The 26,472-nt window shown below is 40.2% G+C and overlaps 1 protein-coding gene across 2 annotated transcripts; it reads right to left on the bottom strand.

Annotated features, from left to right (window-relative positions):
• Positions 1 to 523: 523 nt before the first annotated feature.
• F11 (coagulation factor XI) lies at positions 524 to 24,847 on the bottom strand. 2 transcript variants are annotated; one of them, XM_003823493.5, is made up of 14 exons: positions 23,845 to 24,354; positions 19,373 to 19,535; positions 17,970 to 18,076; positions 16,873 to 17,032; positions 15,248 to 15,357; positions 14,750 to 14,909; positions 11,002 to 11,111; positions 10,738 to 10,900; positions 10,543 to 10,649; positions 6,851 to 7,019; positions 5,278 to 5,453; positions 4,596 to 4,691; positions 3,280 to 3,419; positions 524 to 2,645 (listed from the first exon to the last, which is right to left on the bottom strand). In XM_003823493.5, the coding sequence occupies exons 1-14, from the start codon at positions 23,897 to 23,899 to the stop codon at positions 2,484 to 2,486; spliced, it is 1,878 nt and encodes a 625-aa protein (XP_003823541.1). In that variant the 5' UTR covers positions 23,900 to 24,354; the 3' UTR covers positions 524 to 2,483. The 2 variants fall into 2 exon arrangements, with proteins under 2 accessions (XP_003823541.1, XP_057158220.1); XM_057302237.1 differs by lacking the exons at positions 524 to 2,645; positions 3,280 to 3,419; positions 4,596 to 4,691; ... (5 more) ...; positions 14,750 to 14,909; positions 15,248 to 15,357 and adding an exon at positions 24,741 to 24,847 and having other exon boundaries at positions 16,250 to 17,032; positions 23,845 to 23,900.
• Between the last annotated feature and the right edge of the window lie 1,625 nt (positions 24,848 to 26,472).

The raw sequence follows: 26,472 nt of genomic DNA, 5'->3' as shown, positions 1-26,472 counted from the left end.
AATTTGGCAATATTCAAAATTACAAATGCATCTGCTGTTTTCGTTTTGTTTTTGTCTTCAGCAGTTCTACATCTGGACTTTATCCTACAAATGTTCCTGCGTGTGTATGAAAGAGGGAAAGATTGAAAACAACCCAAGTGTCCGTCCACGGGGACTCTGGTTAAATGAAGTGTGGAATCCCTGCAGTGAACACCAGCCTTCCATAATGGACAGAGGCAGCCCTTCTCTCCGCGTCAGAAATAACCCAAGATAGAGGAAGCTCTCTCAGTACCCATCAGAAATATCCCCAGACAGAGGGAGCCCTCTGCGTGTCAATCAGAAGTGTGCCCAGACAGAACGTAAGTGAGAAAGGTGCTACGCAGTGTGTAGAATGTGCACTCTTCTGGTACAGAAGAGGAGATCTCCTCATTGTATATTTTATATCTTATAGAACTTTCATTAACGAATCATAGGAATATACCAGCTCTTCAAAAATTAAGACATTATACAAAGTGAAATACTAAAAACAGAAATATGTGTTTTTCTCAAATAATATGCTTCTCAGGAAAGACTTTACAGAAACATCTCTTCTTATCCGAAATTACATCCAAACCCTTTTTTTGTGTGAAGTGTTGCTTCCAGTCTACTAAGGTAATAAGCAAGTAACAAGATAGTATTGTTTGATACTCTTGAAGGCACTCTGATTTTCAATTCCAATTTTGTTTGAACCTGTCAGCATTTTGGATCTGGCCCCGTCATGTCCTACCGTCATTTTATTCTTTTGGGAACCTGTCAGCATTTTTGATCTGGCCCCGTTATGTTCTACTGTCATTTTGCTCTTTTGGGTTTTTTGTTTGTTGTTGTTTTTGTTTTGCCTTTGTCAGGACAAATTCCTTTGTATCCCAGTCTTTGAACTTGGTGAAAAATGTCCTTCTTCCTTTCTTATCTCATAGAATCTGGTGCAGCCACTCATTTCAGCTTGAACCTATATATTTTGTGTGATTATTTTATTTTGTTGCTCATGTTAACTAGAGTATAATCTTCATGAAGCCAGGATATATGTTTGCTCACCACTGTATCTTCAAAGCTCAGCATGATGCTCTCACATAATTGTGCTCAATAAATATTTTCCATGGCCAGACGCAGTGACTCACACCTGTAATCCCAGCACTTTGAGAGGCCGAGGTGGGCAGATCACGAGGTCAGGAGTTCAAGACCAGCCTGGCCAACATAGTGAAATCCCGTCTCTACTAAAAATACAAAAATTAGCCGGGCATGATGGCATGTGCCTGTAATCTCAGCTACTTGGGAGACTGAGGCAGGACAATCGCTTGAATCCAGGAGGTGGAGTTTACAGTGAGCCGAGATCACACCACTGCACTCCAGCTTGGGCAACAGAGTGAGACTTCATCTCAAAAAAAAAAAAAAAAAAAAAAATCACACTTGATGAATTGTATAGTTGTTGGCACAGATCGAAAGCTATGTGGTGACAATTCAAATTCTAGGTTATTGAACTAGATCACAACAATAATGAGATAAATATTTGCACGAAACAGAAAATCCCAGTGCTTAGAATACAGGCAGCTGCTTGCTGAAGACTTTACTGTAACTATCCATTTGTGCCCTCATTGTTTTTTCTCTGTAGTATGGATGCAGTCTATGGTGATTTTTGTCAAATAAATATACGATCTAGCTCTTTGGGGGACCATAGTCATAGCAGCAGCTTGTCTTAGGGAGGTGTGAGCATGCTCCCTATCTCCATCAGACTCCCCTCCCAAGATATTTTAAATAAATATACAATCCATCACAAATCATTTTTCAGGAAAGTGTATCTTCAAGATTGCCCCTAAGGTGTCACTTCCAGGTAAATTGCTGCTTGTAATCCTCTTCCACACAGAAATTCTGGTATCTTCACATTCACTCTCAGCTCGTGTCTACTCAAACTGATTTTTTAAAATATATATTTTAAAATGGAAATGACAAGAATTCCTGACTATTCTGAAAATCTGCCATTAAATGCAATCAAATTCTTTCTTTACAAAGAAATGTGTTCACATAGGCAGAGTGTAGATTCCTGCAAAATGGTGAAGACTGTCTCTGTTCTCCTTTCTTCCAGTTTTCATCTTTCATCAAACAAATCTATTTATGGTGGCTTCTTTTAGCAGTTCTTCTGCCTGATCCCTACTGCCACTACTTGGTTATTTTCTGGTATATCTGCCTATATAGTAATCTTCAGAAATATTGCCTTATGATAATTCTTGGACTCCATAGAAGCGTGATCAAAAACAAAGAGACTGAATGCTCAAACAAACTACAATGATCATAGAACGGGAGTTTTGGACATAACAACTTGTGACAGTTTGTTTTCTTCTAGCATTTTCTTACAAACACCAAGCCCCTTCAGCGTGTTACTGTGGAGGAAGCACGCTGGCACAGTGAACTCAACACCCTCTCCCAGCAAATCCTGGGTCCTTCAGGGACTCCAATGGCCCCTGGGAACCCATTCACACTGCTTGAGTTTTCTCCAGAATCCAGTCCACGTACTCGACCACGTTGGTGTAAACACCTGGCCGCTCCCTTTGAGCACAGCCTTCGCCCCAGCTCGTGATGCCTACCAGATGCCAGACCTCATTGTGTTTGCAGGACAGAGGGCCTCCCGAATCTCCCTAGAACGAGGGGAGACAAGAAAAGGTGCACAGATCAACTCAGACGCTTCCCATCTTCAGCACATCTTGCTCAGGCTGATTTTGCCTAAAATGTTGTCTTGGACCCTTAATATACTGCAGAGAACCTGGGTGCTTGCGTTCATCCAGTCAGTCTCCTTGCTTTTGATTTCAGTCTAAGTCAAACAAATACACTGTGTTCCCTGCTCATTGGCAGAAGACTGCTTTTTAAAATGCATTAAGCGGCCAGGCGCGGTGGCTCACGCCTGTAATCCCAGCACTTTGGGAGGCCCAGGCAGGCGGATCACGAGGTCAGGAGATCGAGACCATCCTGGCCAACATGGTGAAACCCCGTCTCTACTAAAACTAAAAAACAAAAAAGACATTAGCTGGGCTTGGTAGCTGGCGCCTGTAGTCCCAGCTATTTGGGAGGCTGAGGCAGGAGAATGGCGTGAACCTGGGAGGCAGAGCTTGCAGTGAGCTGAGATCGCGCCACTGCACTCCAGCCTGGGCAACAGAGCGAGACTCTGTCTCAAAACAAACAAACAAACAAAAAAAAAACAAAACAAACAAAAAAACCCAACGCATTAAGCATTCCAATATGCATATATTCCATTGGCTAAGAACACTCTGTTACCTTGCAAGCGTCCTTCCCTCCTTCCCTGTAGCCGGCACAGATCATCTTATGGGTTATTTTATGTCCTCTGTATCTCTTCTGGCACTCTTCGTTGGTCACTAAGGGTATCTTGGCTTTCTGGAGAGTATTTTGTATTTTGTCTGAAAAAAATTTTTTTGGTTCGTTTGTAGAATAACCATATACAATACACATAAACATATATGCATACATATAAATATATATTATATATATATATTTTTAATTGAGATGGAGTCTCTTTCTGTCACCCAGGCTGGAGTGCAGTTGTGCAATCTTGGCTCACTGCTACCTCCACCTCCCAAGTTCAAGCGATTATCCTGCCTCAGCCTCCCGAGTAGCTGGGATTACAGGCACACACCACCATGCCCAGCTAATTTTTGTATTTTTAGTAGAGACGGGGTTTCACCATGTTGGCCAGGCCAGTCTTGAACTCCTGACCTCAAGTGATCCACCCATCTTGGCCTCCCAAAGTGCTGGGATTACAGGCGTGAGCCACCAGTGATGCTGGGCCACATATATTTAAAATAAAAATCATGGACGGGTGTGGGGGCTCACGCCTGTAATTCCAGCACTTTGGAAGGCCGAGGCAGGTGGATCACGAGGTCAGGAGATTGAGACCATCCTGGCTAACACGATGAAACCCCATCTCTACTAAAAATACAAAAAATTAGCTTGGGGTGGTGGTGGGTACCTATAATCCCAGCTACTCGGGAGGCTGAGGCAGGAGAATCACTTGAACCTGGGAGGCGGAGGTAACAGTGAGCCGAGATCATGCCACTGCACTCCAGCCTGGGTGACAGAGCGAGAGTCCATCTCAAAACAACAACAATAACAAAACTCATGTCTATATAAAAATCTAGAAGGAAAAAATGTTAGATTTACTTCACAGACCTTTTATAATTACAAGTATGAAGAAGACATTATTCCCACTATTGCGTGTACCATTTTGTTAATGTTAATTAAGTTCAAAAATTAATTATGACTCTAACTGGAATGACTTCCCAAGAAAGTAATTGGATAGCAGGCTAGAACATTTACTGAAAAGTGCTAGGCTTCACATTAAACTTCATTAAATATAATTAGTCTTTAAAGAGATTTAGTCACATTTAAAATTTCCAATCAAACAGATGAGGCACCAGCCTCACTTGGGTGATTTTTGCCTCTCCATCTTTATTAATCCACTTCCTGCAACTGAGTAGTGTGACTCGAGTTGTGCTTCAGCTACATGACTTGTCAGGGCAGAAAAGGTTCCGCTCTTCATTTCCAGGATGGAGCACATATAACAACATCATTTTTACCTCTTAGTTTTCTGTACCCCCATCCAGTCACCCAGCAATCAGTGTATATTACATTTCTATCTCCTTTGGAAGGCAGGCATATGGGTCGTTGAGAATCTAAATTTAAAAAATCATGGTTTAAATATGAGACGCAAAATATATCCTCTTTTCCAGAAGAGACTCTTCTTCCACTGTACATTATCTGTGTTTTCTTTGTTTACTATATTCATTTTTTGCCTTGTTGTCGTGTATTTTCCTCCCTCAGGTTCAGCACGATATCGCACATGTGCCAGGATGAGAGGGCGAGAGAGAGACAAGCCTCACCCTCACCGCTAACTCCTCATCCAACTCACTTTGATCCTGCACAAGTTGCTTAATTGTTCTAACCTTCAATCCTTCATCCCTAAATTATCTTTAATAAATTATCTTTACTATTCCAAAGAATTATGAAATTATGTCATTCTATGCACCTGAAGAAGCCTCAGGAAAATGTTATCTCTTTACCCACATTCCCAAAATAAGTTTCAATAGCCAGGAAAGCATATCAGCCTTAACAGAATGAATAACTAGCGTTCCAGGCCCTCTCCCTTTCATGATGATAACGCATGGAGAGCTTGGCAGGGTCAGGCCGTAAGTCTAGTAGTGTTAAACATTTTATCCAGTTCACCATTGGAGACAACTTTCCGGATAAAATTCTCCATACCTGTGTAATTCACTGTGGTTTCCAGTTTCAACAAGGCAATATCATACCCGCTTTCTGCCATTTTATACTGATCATGGATTATTATTTCTTGAACCCCAAAGAAAGATGTGTCCTCTTTTATTTCAGATTGATTTAAAATGCCACTGTAGACACGCAAAATCTTAGGTGACTCTACCCTAAGGAGCAAACAACAGAGGGAAAGAAATTTCCTTTACTAAAAATAATTCCCAGACATTGTGAAGTGTGTGGCTGTTTAATTATTACTAATATTTTCTGCCAATGATGGACATTTAGGTGGAAAAAAGTGATTTTATCCTAAGATTTTTCAGGATAAAAAACATATTCACCCTATAAAGAAAATCCATTATACACAAAAAATGAATGAGCACTCCCTCCGTGCTCCAACACACACACACGCACACACCCGCACACGCACACACAGACACGCACACACACGCACACTGCACAGACACACACGCACACACACACACACGAAGACCACTGGACTCAGTCTCAATCTCGCCAGTAACTAGCTGTGACAGAAACTCAGGCAGGCTTTCTGCTACTCCATTCCCATATGTGACAGGTAACGGGAACTCTTGGCCTCATATGTGTTCTTGAGTTTAACATGAGTGTGCTGCAGACTGATTAAAAAAGAAAACCAAAACTAAAAAGCACACAAAACTGTGTCTGGAAACAACTTGGAGGATACTGAAGTAGCAAACGGAAAGTTTGGCCAACTTAACTTCCCTGGAATATATATACCCCCAGCTGGAGCCTTTTTGTTTGGCCAATGCTGAAAATGACCTAAGTAAGGAATCCAATGTGAGGATGCATACTGAACTCGTTCTGTATTTTATTTATTTACTTAGAGATAGGATCTCGCTCTGTTGCTCAGGCTGGAGCGCAGTGGCACTGTAGTAACTCACTGCACCCTTGAACTCTTGGGCTCAAGCGATCCTCCTACCTCAGCCTTCTGAGCAGCTGGTGCTACAGGCACACAAAACACCATGCCAGGCTAGTTTTTAAATATTTTTTAGAGACGGGGTCTCACTATGTTGCCCAGGCTGACCTCAGACTCTTGGCATTGAGCAATCCTCCCACCTCAGCCACCCAAAGTGCTGAGATGACAGGCATGAACCACCACACCTGGCCACTTTCTGTATTTAAACACACACGCGCGCACACACACACACACACACACACATATTAGAAATTTGATTCGGACAATGGTAAATCCTCTGTGAGTTTAGTTCCGGGCACAGTGCACAGAGCGAGGCACAGAGGGAGGTATGCTCTTGCAGGGAATAACATGAAGGCCCTTGGGGATGTGAATGCGGTTAAATGGGAAGCGGAATAGCAGGCAGTCAAGCAGCCTTGCACCTGCACCTGTTCTGATGCTGGGAGACCATGAGGAGCTCTTCCTTTTTGCCTTTTTTACCACTGAAGCAATTAATTAATTTTGCAAATAAGACAATCTAATTGGTTAAAGTATTTATTTCCTAACATGCTAGTAATATTTTTTATAAATGTGTGAAGAAGATGAACTAATAAAAACAGCCGTGGTACTGACCCATAGAAACAGTGAGCGGCTGTTAATATCCACTGGTTTCCAATGATGGAGCCTCCACACAGGTGTCTCTGAGTGGGTGAGGTGGTGTGCAGGGTCACCTGCCACGGCCACTCACCACGAACAGACGCAGTTCCTCCAACGATCCTGGGCTTGATTTTGGTGGTACACTCTGCAACAGAAGCGTTGTGATGAGCAGCTTCCTACATCTTCCTTTCCATCAGTAATTATGCTCCTTCAGGAACAAGAAGAAAACCTTTCCTCAAGTCAATATTTTATCATGACCCTGAGTTACAGAGACTTTATAATCAAGCTGCCAAAGCAAAACACGCACATGAAAAATGGAATTGACTAAGTCATCTTGTAATTACACACCCCTAAGAATGTAGCCCTCCTTGTGTGGTACTACACGGCTGTCTCACCCTCCTTCAAATGATAACGTGAATGGTGTTTTTAAACCAGTGGTTGTCAATTGCAGTCCCCAGACCAACAGCGTCACCTGGGAACGTGTTAGAAATGCACATTCTTCAGCCCAACCTCAGATCCAGTGAATGAGAAACTCCAGCCTGGAAGCTCAGCCATCTGTGTTTGAACCAGCCCTGCTGGCATTTGAGAACTACTCTTAGAAAGAAAAGGCGAGCACCTTGCCCGCAGGCTGCAGCCATTGTCCAGTTCCTGCCCTGTCCCCGTGACTCTGCTGACCATGATCCCAGTCACTCCTGCTCCACCCATGTCCAAAGTAAGACTGATCTGCTATGAACTTCCTCTGACCTTTGGCCTTGTTGACAGTTTGGGATTCTCTGGGGTCCTTGGTACTTTCCAGGGACTTTGACTCAGGCTCATCCCTCTGTTTCTTTTCTCTTGGGGCTGCCTAGACAGGACAGTGCCCTCTATTTCTACTTACTGGATGCCCGACACAAGAACCCACCCTCCCGGTTGGAGCCATGGAACACAGATGGATGGGAGTAGGGTGTTCGTAGACAGCAGTATTCTAGACACACACACACGTGCACACAAACACATGCACACACACATGCACACACACACGCACACACCTATGCGACTCAAAATTTATGTGCCTGTGGGTTGCCTGTGTAGCTTTTAAAATGCAGATTCTGACTCAGTAACATCTGTGTGGGTCCTGAAATTCTTTCTAACAAGCTCCCAGGTGATGTCAATGTGCTGTGCCCAGATCACATTTAGAATAACCAGGCTCAGGTGCTCAGAAGGCTCCGCCTCCTGAGCTAAGGGAGGAGTCTAAGTTAACAGAAGAAACACTGATGAGAAGCCGGATCCTAGAAGGTCCATTCACTAGTTTTGTGGGTGTAAAACAACCTTTCTAGGCCTTTTTTTCCTTGGTAGGAAAATGAGTGTATAATTCTGGGGCGGATTTCAAATAGGAGGAGAGGATGAGAGAAGGAGTTTGGAAGGAAACAGCAGCTAACAGCAACTGAGGTGAGAACGAGCGCGATGTGACTTCGGAAGCCTGAACAGAGGCTCTCATTTTAGAGCCGGAAGGGTGAACATTCATTTTGGAGGGCCCTCCATTCTGGAATTTCTGCAAGGTGGGAAGCGTCATAAAGGTAAATTTTAGGAAAATTAATAGGTAAATAGTAACTAAGATATTTTAGAAATAACTCAAGGTACAGGTGAGAGGCCTTGAGGTTCATCCTATGCTGTTTCTCAGTTTAAACGAAATGCTGAAAATATGTGTTTAGAATCATATTTTGTGGTAAGAAATGTTTATTTTAATGGTGCTGCTATCTATCTTCAGAAAGTTAAGTTACATTGTAGACCAGTGACAGACAAGGCACCATAAATATCTCACGCAGCTATTCCCTTTCACATTAGGGGGTTATTTCATCAAATACAAGTGCAGTAAATACCTAGTTATCTAATTCACTCCCTCCAAAGTTGCACTGAAAAGACATAAGACTTTATTTTCCTTTATCTTACATTTTCTCCTGTAGCTATCAATCTATACCTGGCATATTCTGTAACTTCTACAGGCCAGAGTCTATAAATCCAACAGAGAAAACCATAATGAAGAAGGAATGGGGAAAATGCAGTCTGCAATGTATTGAGGTATACGTGCTCGTTCCCATTTTTTTAAACCATGTCAACATTACTTAACAGCAACATTTGCTAAGTGTCCCTTCTAACGCTTAGAAGTAGAAGAAAGACAACAGAATGGTGCCGAATGCTCCTTCTTGTCTTAGGGAAATTTATTGTGAGGAAAACAGAATGTATGAGATACGACGTAATTGACTTGCTTTTTAAGAAGTCTTGAGCCATCCAGAGATTTTCATCGGAGCGCCTCTAAGCTCTAGGAAGGCATAGTCTGTTAGTTAGGATACCAGTGTTGGAGGCAATATAACGTCTTTATGTTCTACAAAACAAGTTCTCAGAAATTAAGGATTGATTCGCCTTCTCGGTACAGCAGATAATCTGACACAAAATGTTTTTGTGCTTCTAAAACTATCACGAGGCAGGATTGTTACTTCCATTTTATTCATTAAATCTCAGTTGCACCTTATAGTGTATTGTAATATTGGACATTTGGCAATAAACAGTATAAGAACATGCAGCTTTATGTACATCAATATATAGTAAAGCCATCCTAAGTTACTATGGTAATTTAAGCAGGAGTGTTTGTGGTGTGTTCTTTCCTGTTGGGGATTTTGTCCCTTAGAACAATTCTGTTTGCCTACAAAGCATCTCTCGTGACTATGCTCAGAAATTGGCCACTGGGATGGAAACACTGCTGGTTGGATTTTTATTGTAACTTTTATGTTATTACAGGTCTCGTGTAATCTAAACACTTATTTCCACCCTACCACACTCATTGTTACTAGTAAAGTTTTACCTTAACCTTTGCCAATCCCTAAGTCTCCAGAACCCTGCATGGAATCTGAATAAAGACCCTAAAAAGGAGGTGCTCCAGTATTTCTTGAATAGATACACAATTTTTGGAAGAAAATTAGTAATTTGACTAACCAAAGTGCTGATCGATAATTCCCTTACAAAGGATAATAGGAAAGATTACTGGCCTTGATAACACGAGTGTTGGCAGAGTCTGGGTCTCATTAGGAAATGCCAGTTGTGGCTGGGTGCAGTGGCTCAAGCCTGTAATCCCAGAACTTTGAGAGGCCAAAGTGGGAGGATTGCTTGAGCCCAGGAGTTCAAGACCAGCCTGGGCAACATGGCAAGACCCCATCTCTACAAAAAATTAGCCGGGTGTTGTGGTGCACGCCTGTAGCCCCAGCTACTCAGAGAGCTAAGGTGGGAGGATTGTTCGAGTCCAGGAGTTCAAGCCAGAGGCTGCAGTGAACACTGACCACATCACTGCACTCCAGCCTGGGCAACAGAGTGAGACTGTGTCTCAAAAAAAAAAAAAAAACAAAAAAAAAAAAAACAAAGAAAGAAAGAAAACAGAAATGCCAGGTGTATAAATGTGTCAAATTAAAACATATATTTAGTTAATACTAGGCAATGTACAGTTTAGTCAAGCCCCAATATTTACCTTTAAAACATGGTCAGCTTGAGTGACAGGAGTGAAAATAATAGAAAATTGCAAAATTTGTTATTTCATGAATGTTCTCCCTTCTGTGGCTATAACTGACAGTCTTGATTGTGATGTATGAAGCATGGAATAATTCCTTCAGCTATATTTTTTCAAGTGACATTATACTCACCATTATCCATTTTACACAACCTTAACGTGTATCCAGAGATGCCTCCTCTCCCGTGAAGTATTTTAGTTGGAGATCCGTTTGAAGAAAGCTTTAAGTAACACTTGCCCCTGCAGTTGGAAACAAAACGGTATAAACATAATGCACCTCACAGGCAGACGGGACAAGGGTGTCTGCATAACCCTTCATATGGCTTACTTCCCTTCGTTGCAGGATGCTTGGGCTGGGGTATAGGTAAAAAACTGGCAGCGGACGGCATCGGTGCACAGTTTCTGGCAGGCCTCGTGACCTTTCGCAGCAACAATATCCAGTTCCTCTCCCAAGAAATCAGTGTCATGGTAAAATGAAGAATGGCAGAACACTAGACAGCAGACCACATGTCAGAGTGAGACCCTCCCTCAGCATGCATCAGCCTCCTCGGGGCTGGTCACTCTCAGCCAGAATGCAGAACTCTCAGTTTACCTGGGATGCTGTGCCTGCAGCTTTGTAGACTGAAACCAGAAAGAGCTTTGCTCTTTTTAATGCGTGTACTGGGCAATCCACTCTCAGATGTTTTAAGGAGACAAAGATTTCTAACAAAAACAAAAGGGAAGTAGAAATATATCATATCGAACACATAAAAACATTTTTACAGCACCTAGAGAAAGTAAAGTCAGCTCATGCTAGCACTTAATTGTGAAGATTTTCCTATTTTGAAAGTACTCTTCATAAACCACGGAGTCACACTCATAAACCACGGAGTCACACTCCATGGCCCTTAGGTTGCAGACAAATTTTCTAACTAAATCACCTCCATAAAAATTTTCTGAGCTTGCTCTATTGTCAGTCTTCCTAGTATCTTCCCTTTTCATTTCCTTCCTTTCAACACTCCCAGCCTATCTTAAAAATTCAAGAGTCTTCATGCTACCTAGAAACCTCCTATCCAGGGTTGCAATAGGTTTATGAGGAGATGGGTGAAGTCCGTCGTTTACTCCACACCCTGGAAGCATCTTCCTGGAAAAGAGTGGCTTTTCCAAAGTAGACAAAATCACAGTCTAGAGCAAGGCTGTCCATAGATCTTTCTGCAGTGATGGAAATATTCTATGCCTGTGCCATCCAATACAGTAACTGCCAACCACATGTGGCTATTGGGCACTTGAAATGTGGCTAACACAGCTGGGAAGGTGAATTTTTAGTTTTATTTAAATTTTTTTTTTTTTTTTGAGACATAGTCTTTCTCTTGTCACCCAGGCTGGAGTGCAGTGTCGCGATCTTTGCTCACCGCAAACTCTGCCTCCCGGGTTCAAGTGATTCTCCTGCCTCAGCCTCTTGAGTAGCTGGGATTACAGGCACATGCCACCACACCTGGCTAACTTTTGTATTTTTAGTAGAGACGGGGTTTCACCATGTTGGCCAGGATGGTCTCGAACTCCTGACCTCGTGATTCACTGCCTCGGCCTCCCAAAGTGCTGGGATTACAGGCGTGAGCCACTGCGCCCAGCCAGTTTTATTTAATTTTAATAAATTTAAATTTAAATTACCAAGTTTGGGCTTATAGAAGCCACGTTCCTATCACATACTGTATTAAAGATCAAATGTGTTATTCCTATTCTAGGAATTGGTCAGTAAGGGAATAAGACAAAGAAAAAGAGCAGTGACTAGCACAAAATTACAAGTGACAATGGCATCTTTCTTATTTCTAAACTTCCAATGTCCCAAGGCTTGATCTTTGGACCTACTTTCTTCCCTCTCTGCATTTAACCCTTTGATAATTTCACTAGATTTTTAAAAAAGTATCAGCTGTATATTGGTGACACCTAAACACAGATGTATACATAAACCTCTCTTCTGAATTTGACTTCTATTTCCAGTTGCCAATTCAACCCTTTGCCCTAGATGAGCCAAGGGCGTTGCTTCTTCTACACTCTGCTGCTTGCGAAATCCTCCACATTCTGTCATTGGCATTTCCATCTTTCCAGTTCCTTGGGCCAAAAGTCTTGGTGCTATCACTGACTCCTTCACAATCCGTGGTCCAACCCATCAGCAAATCTTATTGGCTCTCTGCTGATAACACAGATCGATCTGGTCACTTCTCTCTCATCTCCACTCTGGTCCAATAGGCAAAGTTTTTATCTATTTAGTTCACTAAATGGTATCCCCAGCCTTCAGAACAATGCCTGATACATAATAAGCACCAAACAAATTCTACTAAATTTGTTTAGTAAGTGATGGTAACAGATATATTTTCATGTGACAGACCCGGTGCTTCTGAAATGACAGCCTCACTCAGTGGAAAGTGAGGCTCACGTGATAGGCAAGGCACACAGGGCTCCCCTTGGCTGAGTTGTCTGGAGGACAACTTTTCATCAACAGGAGGCCAATCAGGCAAGTGCTGAGGGCTCTGAGAGTTCCAATTCAGAGATATATACAAGCCAGGTTTTAAAGCTGACTTAATTTTACGGATATTTGTTTGCTTGTTTAAGTGAATGTTGTCAATGAGGAATAGCAAGCTGGGCATGGTGGCTCAGGCTTGTAATACCTGCACTGTGGGAGACCAAGGCAGGTGGATTGCTTGAGGCCAGGAGTTCTAGACCAGCCTGGCCAACATGGCGAAACTCTGTCTCTACAAAAAAACAAACATTAGCTGGGGGTGGTGGTGCACACCTGTGGTCCCAGCAACTTGGGAGGATGAGACGGGTGGATTGCTTGAGCCTAGGAAGTGGAGGCTGCAGTGGGCTGAGATCACACCCAGTGCAACCAAATCTGAGTGACAGAGCAAGACCCTGTCTCAAATAAATAAATAAATAAATAAATAAATAAATAAATAAATAAAGGACAGCAACATTAGCTAGTGTACTTTTGATAATCAAAGAAATTTTCCATGCTGTTTCTGATGTCCTATGTTAATTTCCATTGGTAAGGAAACAGGGACTCAATTCTCAAACCTCCCTCCACCACCACCCTAACCCACTTGATGGAGACATTCATTTCCACCTCTCTCTCTCTCTCCACTTTGGGTTTGACATTTCACTGACATTTTCAGCTCTTTCTGTTCCTGGTTCAATTATTTTAAACAAAGCATTGGACTGAATTGTCTTTTAGTTGTCATGAAATGGAAATGGAATCTCTTCATTTCATTTAGAACTAGACAACTGCCCCTTTGCCAAGGTGGAGACCTCCAGCAATCCCACTACTGGGTACATAGCCAAAGGAAAAGAAAGAAAAAAAAATCATATCACAAAGATACCTACACCCACATGTTTACTGCAGCACTATTCACAATAACAAAGATATGGATCAACCTAAGAGTCTATCAGCAAATGAATGGATAAAGAAAATGTGGTGTATAGAATACACTATAGAATGTTACTTAGCCACAAAAAAATCATAAAATCATGTCTTTTGCAGCAACATGGATAGAACTGGAGGCTATTATCTCAAGTGAAACAACTCAGAAACAGAAAGTCAAATATTGTATATTCTCACTTTTAAGTGGGAGCTAAATAAAGTGTACACAGGCACAGAGACAGTGGAATGAAAGCTATTGGAGACTCAGAGAGTTGGGAGGATAGAGGAGGGTGAGGCAGGAGAAATTATCTAATGGGAATAATGTATACTATTTGGCTACACTGAAAGCCCAGCCTTCACCACTACACAGTATATCCATGTAATACAACTGTACCTGTACCTAAAATTTATTTAGGTAAAATAATATTTATATTTATTTTAAAATTTACTGACTGGGCACGGTGGCTCAACCCTGTAATCTCAGCACTTTGGGAGGCCGAGGCAGGTGGATCGCCTGAAGTCAGGAGTTTGAGACCAGCCTGGCCAACATGGTGAAACCCCATCTCTACTAAAAATACAAAAAAAATTAGCTGGGCATGGTGTCCCATGCCTGTAGTCCCAGCTACTCAGGAGGCTGAGGCAGGAGAATCGCTTGGACCCAGGAGGCGAAGGTTGCAGTGAGCTGAAATCATGCCACTGCACTCCAGCCTGGGCAGCAGAGCGAGACTCCATCTCAAAAAAAAAAAAAAAAGAGTCCTCGGTAATGTCGGGTTTGTGGTAAGTAGGCGGGGAATAGAAAGGGAGAGGGGCTAGAAATTCTTTGCAACTTTTATCCTATACTGACATTTAGAGTAAATTTTTAGTTACTTGGAATTTTTAATGATGGATTTTGATCAGCTATTTTTAAAAGATAACAAATTATCCTTACTTGTTAACTCCTTACCTTTGAGATTCTTTGGGCCATTCCTGGGAAAAGAAGGTAAAAAACAAGCAACCGGGATGATGAGTGCAGATTCGGCCACAGACAAAAGCATCAGGAGCCATGACACTGTCGATGTTGCTGTCTGCAAACACCGTATTAGGGAAAATGTCCCTAATACAAGCTGCGCGACGGAAGAACTATGTCAGGGACTCAATTCACCAGCTATCAGGAAAATTCCAGTCACAGTATGTGTAAATTCCATATTAAAAAATCTAAGTGTATCCCAAGATCTTTTCTTTTTTTTTTTTTTATTTAGAAGAAAATGACATGATTATTTTAAACTGGAAATTTAAATAGAGGATCTAACTGTATAGGACATGATGAAATCTATCACATGAAGAAGGTAAAGATCTTTGGGTCCGTTTCATCGTGAGCATAAGCTGGTATCCTGAGTGAGATCTACTGTAATCATCAGCATATTTAATGGTTGAATTACATCATCAAGAAGTCGATAATTACCCAGATTAGAAAGTGCACAGGATTTCAGTGAAAATCCAGACACCACTTTATCGAGCTTCGTTATTCTGGTTGGTGTCCCTGTTTGGGTGTGCTTCAGTAGACAAATATTACTGAATAAAAAGAAAAAGGAAAAGTGTCTTATTCTTCCAACTGCAAGGAGGAAAAAACATGAGATATTAAGAAAGTCCCCTTTGGAGAGAGGACCTGCGAGACCCCGAAGCATCCATCTGGGAGGCTGAATGGCTGGGCATGGTCCCAGCAGTGTTGCTAAGCACCTGTGAATTGTGTAACTTTATTTCTTCTTCAGTATAATGACAGCTTGAGAGAGTGACCACATGAAGAAGGAGAGTGCATGAATGAATGACTTCTCAAGCCCTTCTCATTTTTTGTTTTTTTTTTTTATTTGAGACGGAGTCTCACTCTGTTGCCTAGGTTGGAGTGCAATGGCACGATCTTGGCTCACTGCAACTTCTGCCTCCTGGGTTCAAGCGATTCTCTTGTCTCAGCCTCCCAAGTAGCTGGGATTACAAGCGCCCACCACCGCGCCTGGCTACTTTTTGTATTCTTTTTTAGTAGAGACGGGGTTTCACCATATTGGTCAGGCTGGTGTCGAACTCCTGACCTCAGGTGATCTGCCCGCCTCGGCCTCCCAAAGTGCTGGGATTACAGGTGTGAGCCACCGCGCCTGGCTAAGTCCTTCTTACTTTTAATGACTTAACTTTATCTTGCTTAGAAACCTCCACTTTCTTGTCTCGCAGTTCACATTCTGTTAAGTCTTAGACATAAAAACTGTCGTCTGAGCTGAGCTAAAGATAAGCCTTACAAGTCAAATCACGAATTTAGGGGTTTGGTGTGTGTGTTTTTAACCACTGTTGTTTTTGAAATAACTCGTTGATGCTTTGTTTGCTTTCTGTTCACTCCTCTTTGTGAATGTGGAGAGCAGAATGTTAAAATCCAATGTTAAAACGCAAGTATTAGTAATTTGAATGTTTTTCACTTTTCTGTTGATTCCAGATAAATGCAGTTTACTATGAAAATCTAAATCATCTCAAATATTTCTGAATATACAAATTAATAATCTATTTCCCTAGTAAATTTTTAAAGACGAGAACACAGATTTGGTTATTAGAGATCAGATAATTTTTAAATCCTTATGCGATAGATTTATCCTTGAAATATTTCGAAATCCAGTATGGAGCAGGATAAGACTTTTTACATGAGTATTTTGTCTTAGGTAAGGAACTGTTATTTAGAGAGAGAGAGGAGTAGGTTTTTATTTTTATTCTGTTAGACTGTAACATTTTTTAGACTGGGAAGGGCACTGACAATCATACCAATTGCAGCTGTTTCAAAAGTGCCAATTTAAAAGTGTAGCGCTTTTGAAATTAGCCAAGTATATATATTTTTCTGACAGTGTTATTAAAAGATAGACTCCTTACCATAAATGAAATGCATCCAAATTAGGCTTTAAGTGTATTTTTCATGAAGAAAACTAGGAGTACTTTTATAGAAATGTCTTTTAGGGGTTCAAAATAAATTCTGGCATAAAGTTGATGGCAAAAGCTTTTTAGTAAATCACGATTCTGTTTTTCATCGACCACTCGAATGTCCTGGGACTCACTCACCGATGCTCCAGGCTGGGAAACTGCCTTGTGGCGTACGTGAAAAAGTGGCAGTGGACGTCATCCGTGCATCTTTCTTGGCATTCTTGAGCACTCTTGGCAACTGAGCTGTTATAGTTTATGCCCTTCATGTCTAGGTCCACGTAAATGTCTTTGTTGCAAGCTGGAAATAAAAGCAGAAGACATGAGTACCTTCCAGATTCTAGGGGCAATGACCTAAGCAACTGTCCCTCCTGACTCATCCTTTCAACTTTTTCACCCACCTTTCCTCAGAGGTCTTTTGTTATATTAATCTGCAAAATTCTTATTCTTGAATGGAAGCAGTAAAAGAATGCCAATGTCCTTCTTACACTGTAACAATTTTAGACTTGTAAATTCACATTTTGATTTTCTGACCTAGCCTCTCTTCTCCCTAACTGCACTGATTATTTCACTAATTAACTGATTCAAGTATCTATTCACTATTAAGACAAGTGTCACTTCAACCTTTATATTTGCTCCTTTCAATTTGGATTAATACGTTTAATGAAGAATTTCGACTGGGCACCATGGAATCCCGGCACTCTGGAAGGCCGAGGCGGGCAGATCACTTGAGGTCAGGAGTTTGAGACCAGCCTGGGCAATACAGTGAGACCCTGTCTCTAGGAAAAATGAACAAATTAGCTGGGAATGTTGGTGCATGCCTCTGGTCCCAACTACTCCAGAGGCTAAGGCAGGAGGATCGCTTGAACCCAGGAGGTTGAGGCTGGAGTGAGCTGTGATTGCACCACTGCACTCCAGCCTGGACAACAGAGTGAGACCCTGTCTCAAAAAAAAAAGACTTTCATTTAAGATTTTAGGCTGGGAAATAGAAAGAATATAAATAAACAATGGGAAGTGAGGTAGTAAGATATGTCTTTCTATGAGGTAAAGAGGTTTTTACAGTGTGTTGGAGGGCAGGCATGTATGTATGCTAGTTTATACTCTACACTGAAAGAACTTCATTAAGGGGGTTTATTTCCACATAGCAGTGTTTCATTTCATAGCCTTAAAACCACATCGGATGTGGCGATATGTGTACATCACAGCTGGTATTTGTTGATTCTGAGAACATATCTTACCGCTTATTTGGTGTGAGCATTGCTTGAAAGAATACCCAGAAATCGCTGCTGTCCTATTCACTCTCGGCAGTGTTTCTGTAACACTGTCTTTCAGGACACAAGTAAACCTGTTTTTTTAAAAATACATATTAATGAATAGGAATTTATGTTTTTAAAATAATGGATCTTAAAAGTCAGCACACAGAAAGCCAAAGAGAAGGAAACAAACTACTTTATCTCATGCCAAAACAAATATTTTCTTAGCAAGATTCTGAGTTTGTTTTTTACTTCAACATCCCTACACTTAAGAGACTACATGTAATACTCCTTTCTAATAGGAACAAACAGGAATGTGTCAACTAGGGCCTGTTGGTAAAATACAACCAAAAATCTGTGTGTTTCTGTTTAGCCTGTTAGCTATACAAAATGATTTTTATATTTTCAAATCATTACATTTTAAGTGGTGACATAAATACTTAAATAATATCCTTGGCTTTACTGTGGGTTTTGCTCACAAAGCCTAACATATTTACTCTGCGTTATTAAGAAGACATTTGCCAATCCCTGCTCTAGGTTCTGGAATAGTAAATTTTATAAGTTCTGGGTGCTATATAAATGCCTGTGAATGTAGCAATAATAAAGATGTTGAAAACTTAATTCTACAGAAAGGCTTATTATTAAATTTTCAAGCTCAGGATGGGAATACAAATGGTTGGTGGACTGTTTAAAATGTTTTAAACCTGACAAACCACCCAATGCAGTGAGTGACTCTTGGTAAGATTCTGGTTAATTACTATAAATTACATTTGAGGGAAAACTGAAATAATATAAAGGAATTCTTGTTAAATTTCATATGTCTTTTGTGTAGGATAGTGCATGTTGAAGTATTTAGGGGTAAAGTGTCATGTTTTAAAATTATTTCAAATGGTTAAACATGTATACAAATATAGGTATTGTATATTGTATATTGCTATACAAATATAGCAAACATTGCAGTTTTGGTGGTGGCAGGGGATCACTGTACTGTACTTTTTTTCAAGTTATCTTTTTAAATATTGAATTTTTTTCTAATAAAATAGTTGGGAGAAGTTCCAGTTTGTTGAGAGCACAACAAAAATTAATAATCGATAGAAAAGCAAAGTGTGAAATGTTTAAGAACTGTAAAAATTGAGACAAACAGAAGAAACATACCATTAATATGAGACTATAGGAGAGGCTGGAAAGTCTACACTTGGAGGCATATTTATTCTTTTCTAAATTGCCTAAACACCATCACTTCTTTCTGTAACAATATTTCAACTGAAAGACAATGTATCTTCCAGTTGTTAATGTTAAATTTTATAAAATGGTAGATGGAAATGTGTTAAGAATAGCAATCTCCCTTTAAAAATCTGTCTCCTCAATGTAGAAACATAAGCATTTACCATCGGGTGGGATCCTCAGATGGTGATTCCGCCGTGAAAGTGAAGAGTAAACATCTTGGGTGGTAAGTGCAGACTACCTGGCAGTACTTGGCACTTGGTGTGAAAACCGTAGTAATGTCTCCTCCTTCAAAGCTGGTGTCCTTCAACAACTGAGTCACACATTCTGTGATGTAGTACATGGCATGCGTTATGTTGGATTTTACTGGGCATACATCTAATTAGGTGGTAATCTCATAAAGCCAAGGCAAGTAGCTCTACTTACCAGGAAATACGCCTGAATTTGGAAATCAAGGCAATAAACACTTTTATGTGAGTTTATTGAATGAACAGCCTCAGGTGGAAACGAAAATCACAAAATGGTACGTTGGCTTCAATGGAATTGTGCTTATGAGTGATTGTCTTGGAGACAAGGAGTGCTTTGAGGGTAATTGAATAATTTCAAGGATCTTTACTGGCAAAAGCTGCTGCTTTTCAGGATCTCATCCAGGTCTGGAATGAGCCTTCTGCTTTTTCCTTTCCTAATTGCGTCTCTTTGTCCAAACCCTGTGCTTATTTGAAACAAAGACTTCAGAGTGATCACTTTCTGACAGCATCTGATGGCTCGGGGGTGTGATAACACACATCCTCACCCCATTGAGAATAATTTGGAAACCCCACCATGGAAACCCCACCTTTTGGTGGAAAGCAATCTTGCTACATTAAAATAGTACTTTTAAGAAGAATATTAACTGATGAATCAAATAAATGTTCTATATTTAATAATGCAGAGTGGGCGCAGTGGCTCATGCTTGTAATCCCAGCACTTTGGGAGGCTAAGGTAGGCAGATTGCTTCAGCTGAGGAGTTCAAGACCAGGCTGGGCAACATGGCAAGACCCTGTCTCTATAAAAAATACAAAAAAAAAATACTAGCTGGGCATGGTTGTTTCCACCTGTAATCCCAGCTACTCGGGAGGCTGAGGTAGGAGGAGCTCCTGAGCCTGGGAGTTTGAGGCTGCAGTGAGCTGTGATTGTACCACTGCAATCCAGCCTGGGCGACAGAGCAAGACCCAGTTTCTCTCTTGCTCTCTCTCATGTGCACATGCGCACACACGTGTTCTCTGTGTGCATCATGCACTAGTTTTCTTAGAATATACCCCCTCCTAATTGGATTATTTAATTTTACAAGACAAATTGATTTTCAATATGCCACTAGATGGGAGGATGGGAGTGGGGTGAGCGTTGAAAAATTACCTGTTGGAGGCTGTGTTCACTACTTGGGTGATGGGTACACCAAAAGCCGGCACTTCACCGCCGCATAATATATGTATGTAAGAAATCTGCACTTACACCCCCTAAACATATAAACATTTAAAAACTTTTGGAAAAAAATTTTGGAAAAAAACTCTGCACACGTTGAGTACAGATACAATTTTTTAAAAAATATTTCACGTCAAGGTTGTTTGAATCCATGGATGTGGAACACATGCTGCTTCTAGTGTCAGTAAAAACTAGTTCATCTGTTTTTGCGAACGAGCAAGTGCTTGCTGTTGTATATTGATGTTGTATCGAGACTTCTTACTCATTTAATTAATTGGCTCAAATAATTTATGTGATGGTTAATTTTGGATTTTTCTAGGTACTCAATCACATCATCTGTGAAAAATGAGGCTTATGTTCCTCCTAATCGTTTTCCTTTTATTTCCCTTCCTTACCGCACCAACGAGTACCTCCAGTTAAGAGTAAATGGAAATAATGGGAAGTATTCTTGTCTTATTCTCAATCCCTTGGGAAAGCTTTCAATATTCCGCTATTACGTATTATGTTTCTTGAAGATTTTTGGTTTGGATTTTTGTTTGCTTTTGTTTAAAATATTGTTTAATAGCTGATGAAAGTTCTCTTCCATTTCCGGTTTACTTAGAGTTTTGATCATTAATAGAATTTTAGCAAGCATTTTTTGGCACATATTAACATTTAAAATTATTTTTATTTTTTATTATGACAGATAGCATACCATGTGCCATGTAGCCATCTTGAGTGTACAGTTCTGTGGCACTAAGTGTATTTACATTGCTGTGCAACCATCAGCACCATCCGCCTCCAGAACTTTTCAACTTCCCCAGCTGATGCTCTGTGCCCATTAAACACCAACTCTCACCCCTTCCCCTGACCCCTCGGCCCATGGCAACCTCTGTTCTAATTTCTGTCTTGATGAAATTGACTACACTAGGTACCTCATATCAGTGGGATCCCACAGTATTTGTTCTTTTGTGACTGGCTTATTTCACTTAGCGTAATGTCCTCAAGGTTCATCCATGTGTCAGAATTTCCTTTCTTTTTATGGCTGAGTAATATTCCTTTGTATGTATGTATGTACCACACTTTATTTATCCAGTCACCTGTTGATAAACACATGGGCTGCTTCCACCTTTGAGTTAGTGTGAATAATGCTGCTATGAGATGGGTGTACAAGTATATCTGTGTGAGTTCCTGCTTTCCCTTCTTTCTTTTTGGTACGTACCCCGAAGTCACACATCTATTGATTTTTGAATGTTAAATCAACTTTTCATTCCTGGAATAAACCCAGCTTTGTCACAATATCACAATGTAATCATCCTTTAATTTTTTTAACATTCTACTGGGTTAAGTTGGATAATATTTTGTTTAGGATATTTGTACATATGTTCATAAGATAAAAGACCTGTGACTTTTTTTCCTCAGAATTTTCCTATCAGATTTTGATGTCAAGATTACCCTGACCTTATAAAATGGGTTAGAAAGGGATTATGTTGACCTCTTAAATATCTGTGTCTTCCATTTAATTAATTTCTGCGATTTCTTCTTTCTGCCTTCTGGTTTCTTAGCACTTAAGTTGCTATTCTCTATCTTCTTGTCATCTTATATCATTAATTTTTCCCTTTTCTGTATTCTAATGTATACATGTAAATCTATACATTTGATCTCAACGCTGATTCGGTTACATCTCAAAGTTTTGATATACTGTACTTTCATTATTGTACAATTCCTTTTCTAATTACCATTGTGATTTCATCTCTGATTCATCTTAACCTAAAAAGGTATAAATACTCAATTTTCAAACATTTGCAGATTTTCAATTCCCTTTTTATTATTATTCTAGCTCCCATTCACGGTGATTGAATAACATGATCAGTATAATTTTAACCCCTTAAAATTTGTTGAGACTTGTTTCAGAGGCTTGTGTGTGGCCAATATTTGTAAATGTTCCATATGCATGTATAAAGGACCTAAATATGTACACTATCATTCCTTGATATCTGTGGGGGGTTGGCTGCAAGACCTCCTGCAGATACCAAAATCCATGAACGCTCAAGTCCCTGATAGAAAATGGCACAATATTTACATATAACCTACTCACAGCCTCCTGTGTACTTTAAATCATCTCGAGATTACTTATAATACCTAGTACAATGTAAATGTTATGCAAATTGTTGTTATACTGTGTTGTTTAGGGAATAATGACAAGAAAAAACTCTGCACATGTTGAGTGCAGATATAATTTTTTTTTAAAAATTTCACTTCAATGTTGTTTAAATCCATGGATGTGGAACCCCTGATTCAGGGTCAGTTGTTTATATAGTTATTGGGTCCAGTGTTCAAAATATATCAAATTATTTAGCGCTGACATATTTATCAATGAAATAACAATACAATTTCCAGATAATTATAACAAAGCAATATTATAACCTGAGCAGTAGTCTTGTCACAGAGAAAATTGAAATTATGAGCTGTGTAATTTAATATATTAAGTGGAATTTACTTTTAATATCTTCACCTAGGTTTGCCTTTTTTCACATAGGCCAGCAAAAAGAATTTACTATGCTTAAAATGCTGACAATAGTATCAGAAATTAAATATAACATGTAGACATAAGCTATTTTTCTAAAGGAATGCTTCAGCTTTCATTTTAAATAAAGAATGGTCATGGAACTAAACAATACCTATACTGATATATCCTACTTAATATTGGCTAAGAAATTTATAAACAAATTTAGCAGATGTGACATAGGGTGGAGAATTAACAGGGTAGTTAAATTATTGAAATGCATAAACTATGTATGAATAGTTACATAACATTTTTCAGTACAAAATTCCTATTTTATGTGTGTGTGTATGTTCCATTGAACTGACTGCTTTATGAAAAACCAACTAATTAGTGAGGCAAATCAAGATTTCTTCTTTTTAATATTGCTTTTAAATATCATTTAAATGAATGATGTATGTAGGCATGGATGTAGATATGGTATACATATAGACACAGATTCCTACCAGTACAAACAATTTTTTCACCTCAATTCCTACCCTGCTTTGAAAACCTCTGGAGCCTCAGGCAGGAAGTTAATAAAAACATTTTATTTCTTTCCCGGCATAAATGGTGTGGGATTCTCCCACATGTGTGGAGATTGCAGTGTGATTTCCCTCTCCCAGCCCATAGTTGAGATAACACTCTACTTACCACCAGAAACTGAAGTAAATAAAATGAAATGTACCACTTGATATAAGAAAATCATCCTACAATGAGAAAAAGGTGCATGCTTTTAGAACATAAAATGTAAATTTATAATTAGTTTACTGACACTAAGGTTTACAAGAAATAGGGAGACAGGGGAGTAGTTAATTCAATAGCATTCACAGGGTTCTCATTATAATGTTGAATTTTATCTTTCCCAATCCTGCAGCATTCCTTAGTGTGACTGTGTGTGTAGCATTCAACTCTTACAGCTCTGCAGAAGCCGGAACCCACAGGGAAGCAGCGCTCTCCCCTCCTCCCTGCTTCCCTGCCGGCCCCGCTGCTCGCTATGTTCAGATCTTTCTCATGGCCACCATCTGACCGCTCTCCCCACCCCAATTTTTCATCTTTGTTTCCTTTCCCAATTTTTTTCCTTTCTTTCTTTCCTTGAGGCCTCTCCCTATATCTTTCAAAGAGCTATGAATGATTTCCTACTTAGAAAATTTTCTATTTTAAAAAATCTGTGGCTGATACATTAATCGATTGTCTTGGTCACCTATAAATCTATCTCCAGTAAGCATTAAACAGACTGCTCTAGGAAAAACGGAGTCATCAGTGAGACAAATCAAGACTTCTGATTTTTCAGTACTGCATTTCGATGTCTTTTTAACTCGTAAAACGCTTGTTACTGAGTAGACACTGTTACTCTTCTGTTGTTCCACATTTCCTCTCAGATTAGTTATGGATATTAGCGGAACATCTCTACAAAGCTAAATCAGACACATTTTAAAAATCAATCATTCTCTATTGTAAAGTGTTTTTAAATTCCTATGATTTAAAAAAAGCATTTCAAGGAGTATTTGCTTGAGAGGAATGTTAAATAGTAAGTTCTGAAACTGTACCTGAAAAGACCTTGTTGGCTTACTTGCTGCAATTCTTAATAAGGGTGCTTTTCTTCCTCCAAAATGGTCTTCATCCTCCTCTGAATGAGCTTGTGTAGGAAATGGTCACTTCACTTTAATATTTACTTGTACTAGTTCTCAATGTTATGTAACATTGTCTCTCGGTACAGCATATTTGTGAAAGTCGTTAAAATCTTAGTATGTCAGAAATATACCTTGAGAGAATTGCTTGCTTTCTCAATACACTGAATTTATTTTTTTAATTTTATTTCATATTCAAACAAGTGACATACACAGGGACAGCTGTAGAACTTGATTTTGCCTGTGTGCCTTAGCAGTCACGCAATGTGCCTGCTAGCCAAAGCTGCAGTTAACCACGCTTTCACCTGTCAGCTGTTAACCATTAATTCTAGCTGACCTTGAATCTCAAAGTCTAAAAAGAAACATGGAAAGTCTAATGGATTCATTGATTTGCAATATAATGGAGGGAGGAGACTTTGGCTGCTGGGGGAGAGCGGACGGGTGGGAAGCAAAGTACAGACAGCTCCTAAGTGCCTGGCTCTTGCCCAGTCAGTTTCCCTTCAGGTAACGCTGCCTCTCAGAGGCCTATGCAGATAGGATTCCTCCTAAGGCCAAGCTTTTTTTTTTTTATTCTTACTTGTGAACACTAAAAATCTATTTTTTAAAACAGAAAAATAAGCTATTTCAGCTTGCTTGCTTCTTTCTTTCTCTTTCTTTCTTTCTTTCCTTTTTTCTTTCTTTCTCTCTCTCTCTCTCTCTCTCTTTCTCTCTCTCTCTCTTTCTTTCTTTTGAGACGGAGTCTCTTGTCGCACAGGCTGGAGAGCAATGACGCGATCTCAGCTCACTGCAACCTCCGCCTTCCGGGTTCAAGTGATTCTCCTGCCTCCGCCTCCCGAGTAGCTGGGACTACAGGCCCGCGCCACCACGCCCAGCTTTTCGTTTTTTTTTTTTTTTTTTTTTTGTTTTTTTTTTTTTTGTATTTTTAGTACAGACAGGGTTTCACCATGCTGGTCAGACTGGTCTCAAACTCCTGATCTCCAATGATCCGCCAGCCTCAGCCCCCCAAAATGCTGGGATTACAGGCATGAGCCACCACGCCCGGCTTCTTTTAGCTTTCTTTAGGTCCTGGGACACAGACCCGAATGGAGAGCTAGGAAGTGACATGTCTAGCGGCTGCATGACAGTCAACGAAAGCAGGTTACATCCCTGAAGGAAAGGGTGGTTTTGTCCTGGAGGGAGTCTTCTAGCGGTAGGACCTGGCGTTTACAGGCAGGAAAGTTTGTGAAAAAATTCTGGGGTGTTTCACATAATTATATTTCCATGAAGGCCTTCCCTTTGGCCTTGAAGAAGGTCTGAAAGCCTATGGAGGGCATGTTCATCCACGCCTACTGCTACCCAGACCTACTCACTGGCTGACGAGCCATGTGACTTGAGCGGAACCAGCCTGCGCACAGTCCCCAGCCACCTGCAGGTCCTTGGCTTCCGTTTCCTCATTTAGAACATAAGGCACCAGCTAGTGCTGAGGGTTTCTGTGCGGTCCCCTAAAAAACCTCACAACACGAACACCAAACAGTTTTCAATATGCCTGATTTGAATACATTTTGGAGAAAGATACTTTTATGGTTCAGAGAAGGCTCTCAATTTTTCACAGAAAAGCAAAATACGATCTTGTGTTTATACATGGAATCATAATTTTAAAAACATATTTGGA

Source organism: Pan paniscus, chromosome 3 (genome assembly GCF_029289425.2).
Source record: "Pan paniscus chromosome 3, NHGRI_mPanPan1-v2.0_pri, whole genome shotgun sequence".
In the NCBI taxonomy this organism is placed as follows: Eukaryota; Metazoa; Chordata; class Mammalia; order Primates; family Hominidae; genus Pan; species Pan paniscus.
The sequence above is the reverse complement of the archived record's forward strand: the minus strand, read 5'-3'. Positions and strand labels throughout refer to the sequence as shown.

Bases quoted from the DNA above. Each gene is read 5' to 3' on its own strand.
- F11 (XM_003823493.5), bottom strand. From the start codon at position 23,899: ATGATTTTCTTATATCAAGTGGTACATTTCATTTTATTTACTTCAGTT. The intron at 10,901-11,001 runs GTAAACTGAGAG...TCTGCTGTCTAG, and splicing joins CTGCAGGCACAGCATCCCAG to TGTTCTGCCATTCTTCATTT. The intron at 5,454-6,850 runs GTCAGTACCACG...TTTGCTCCTTAG, and splicing joins GCCGCTCACTGTTTCTATGG to GGTAGAGTCACCTAAGATTT.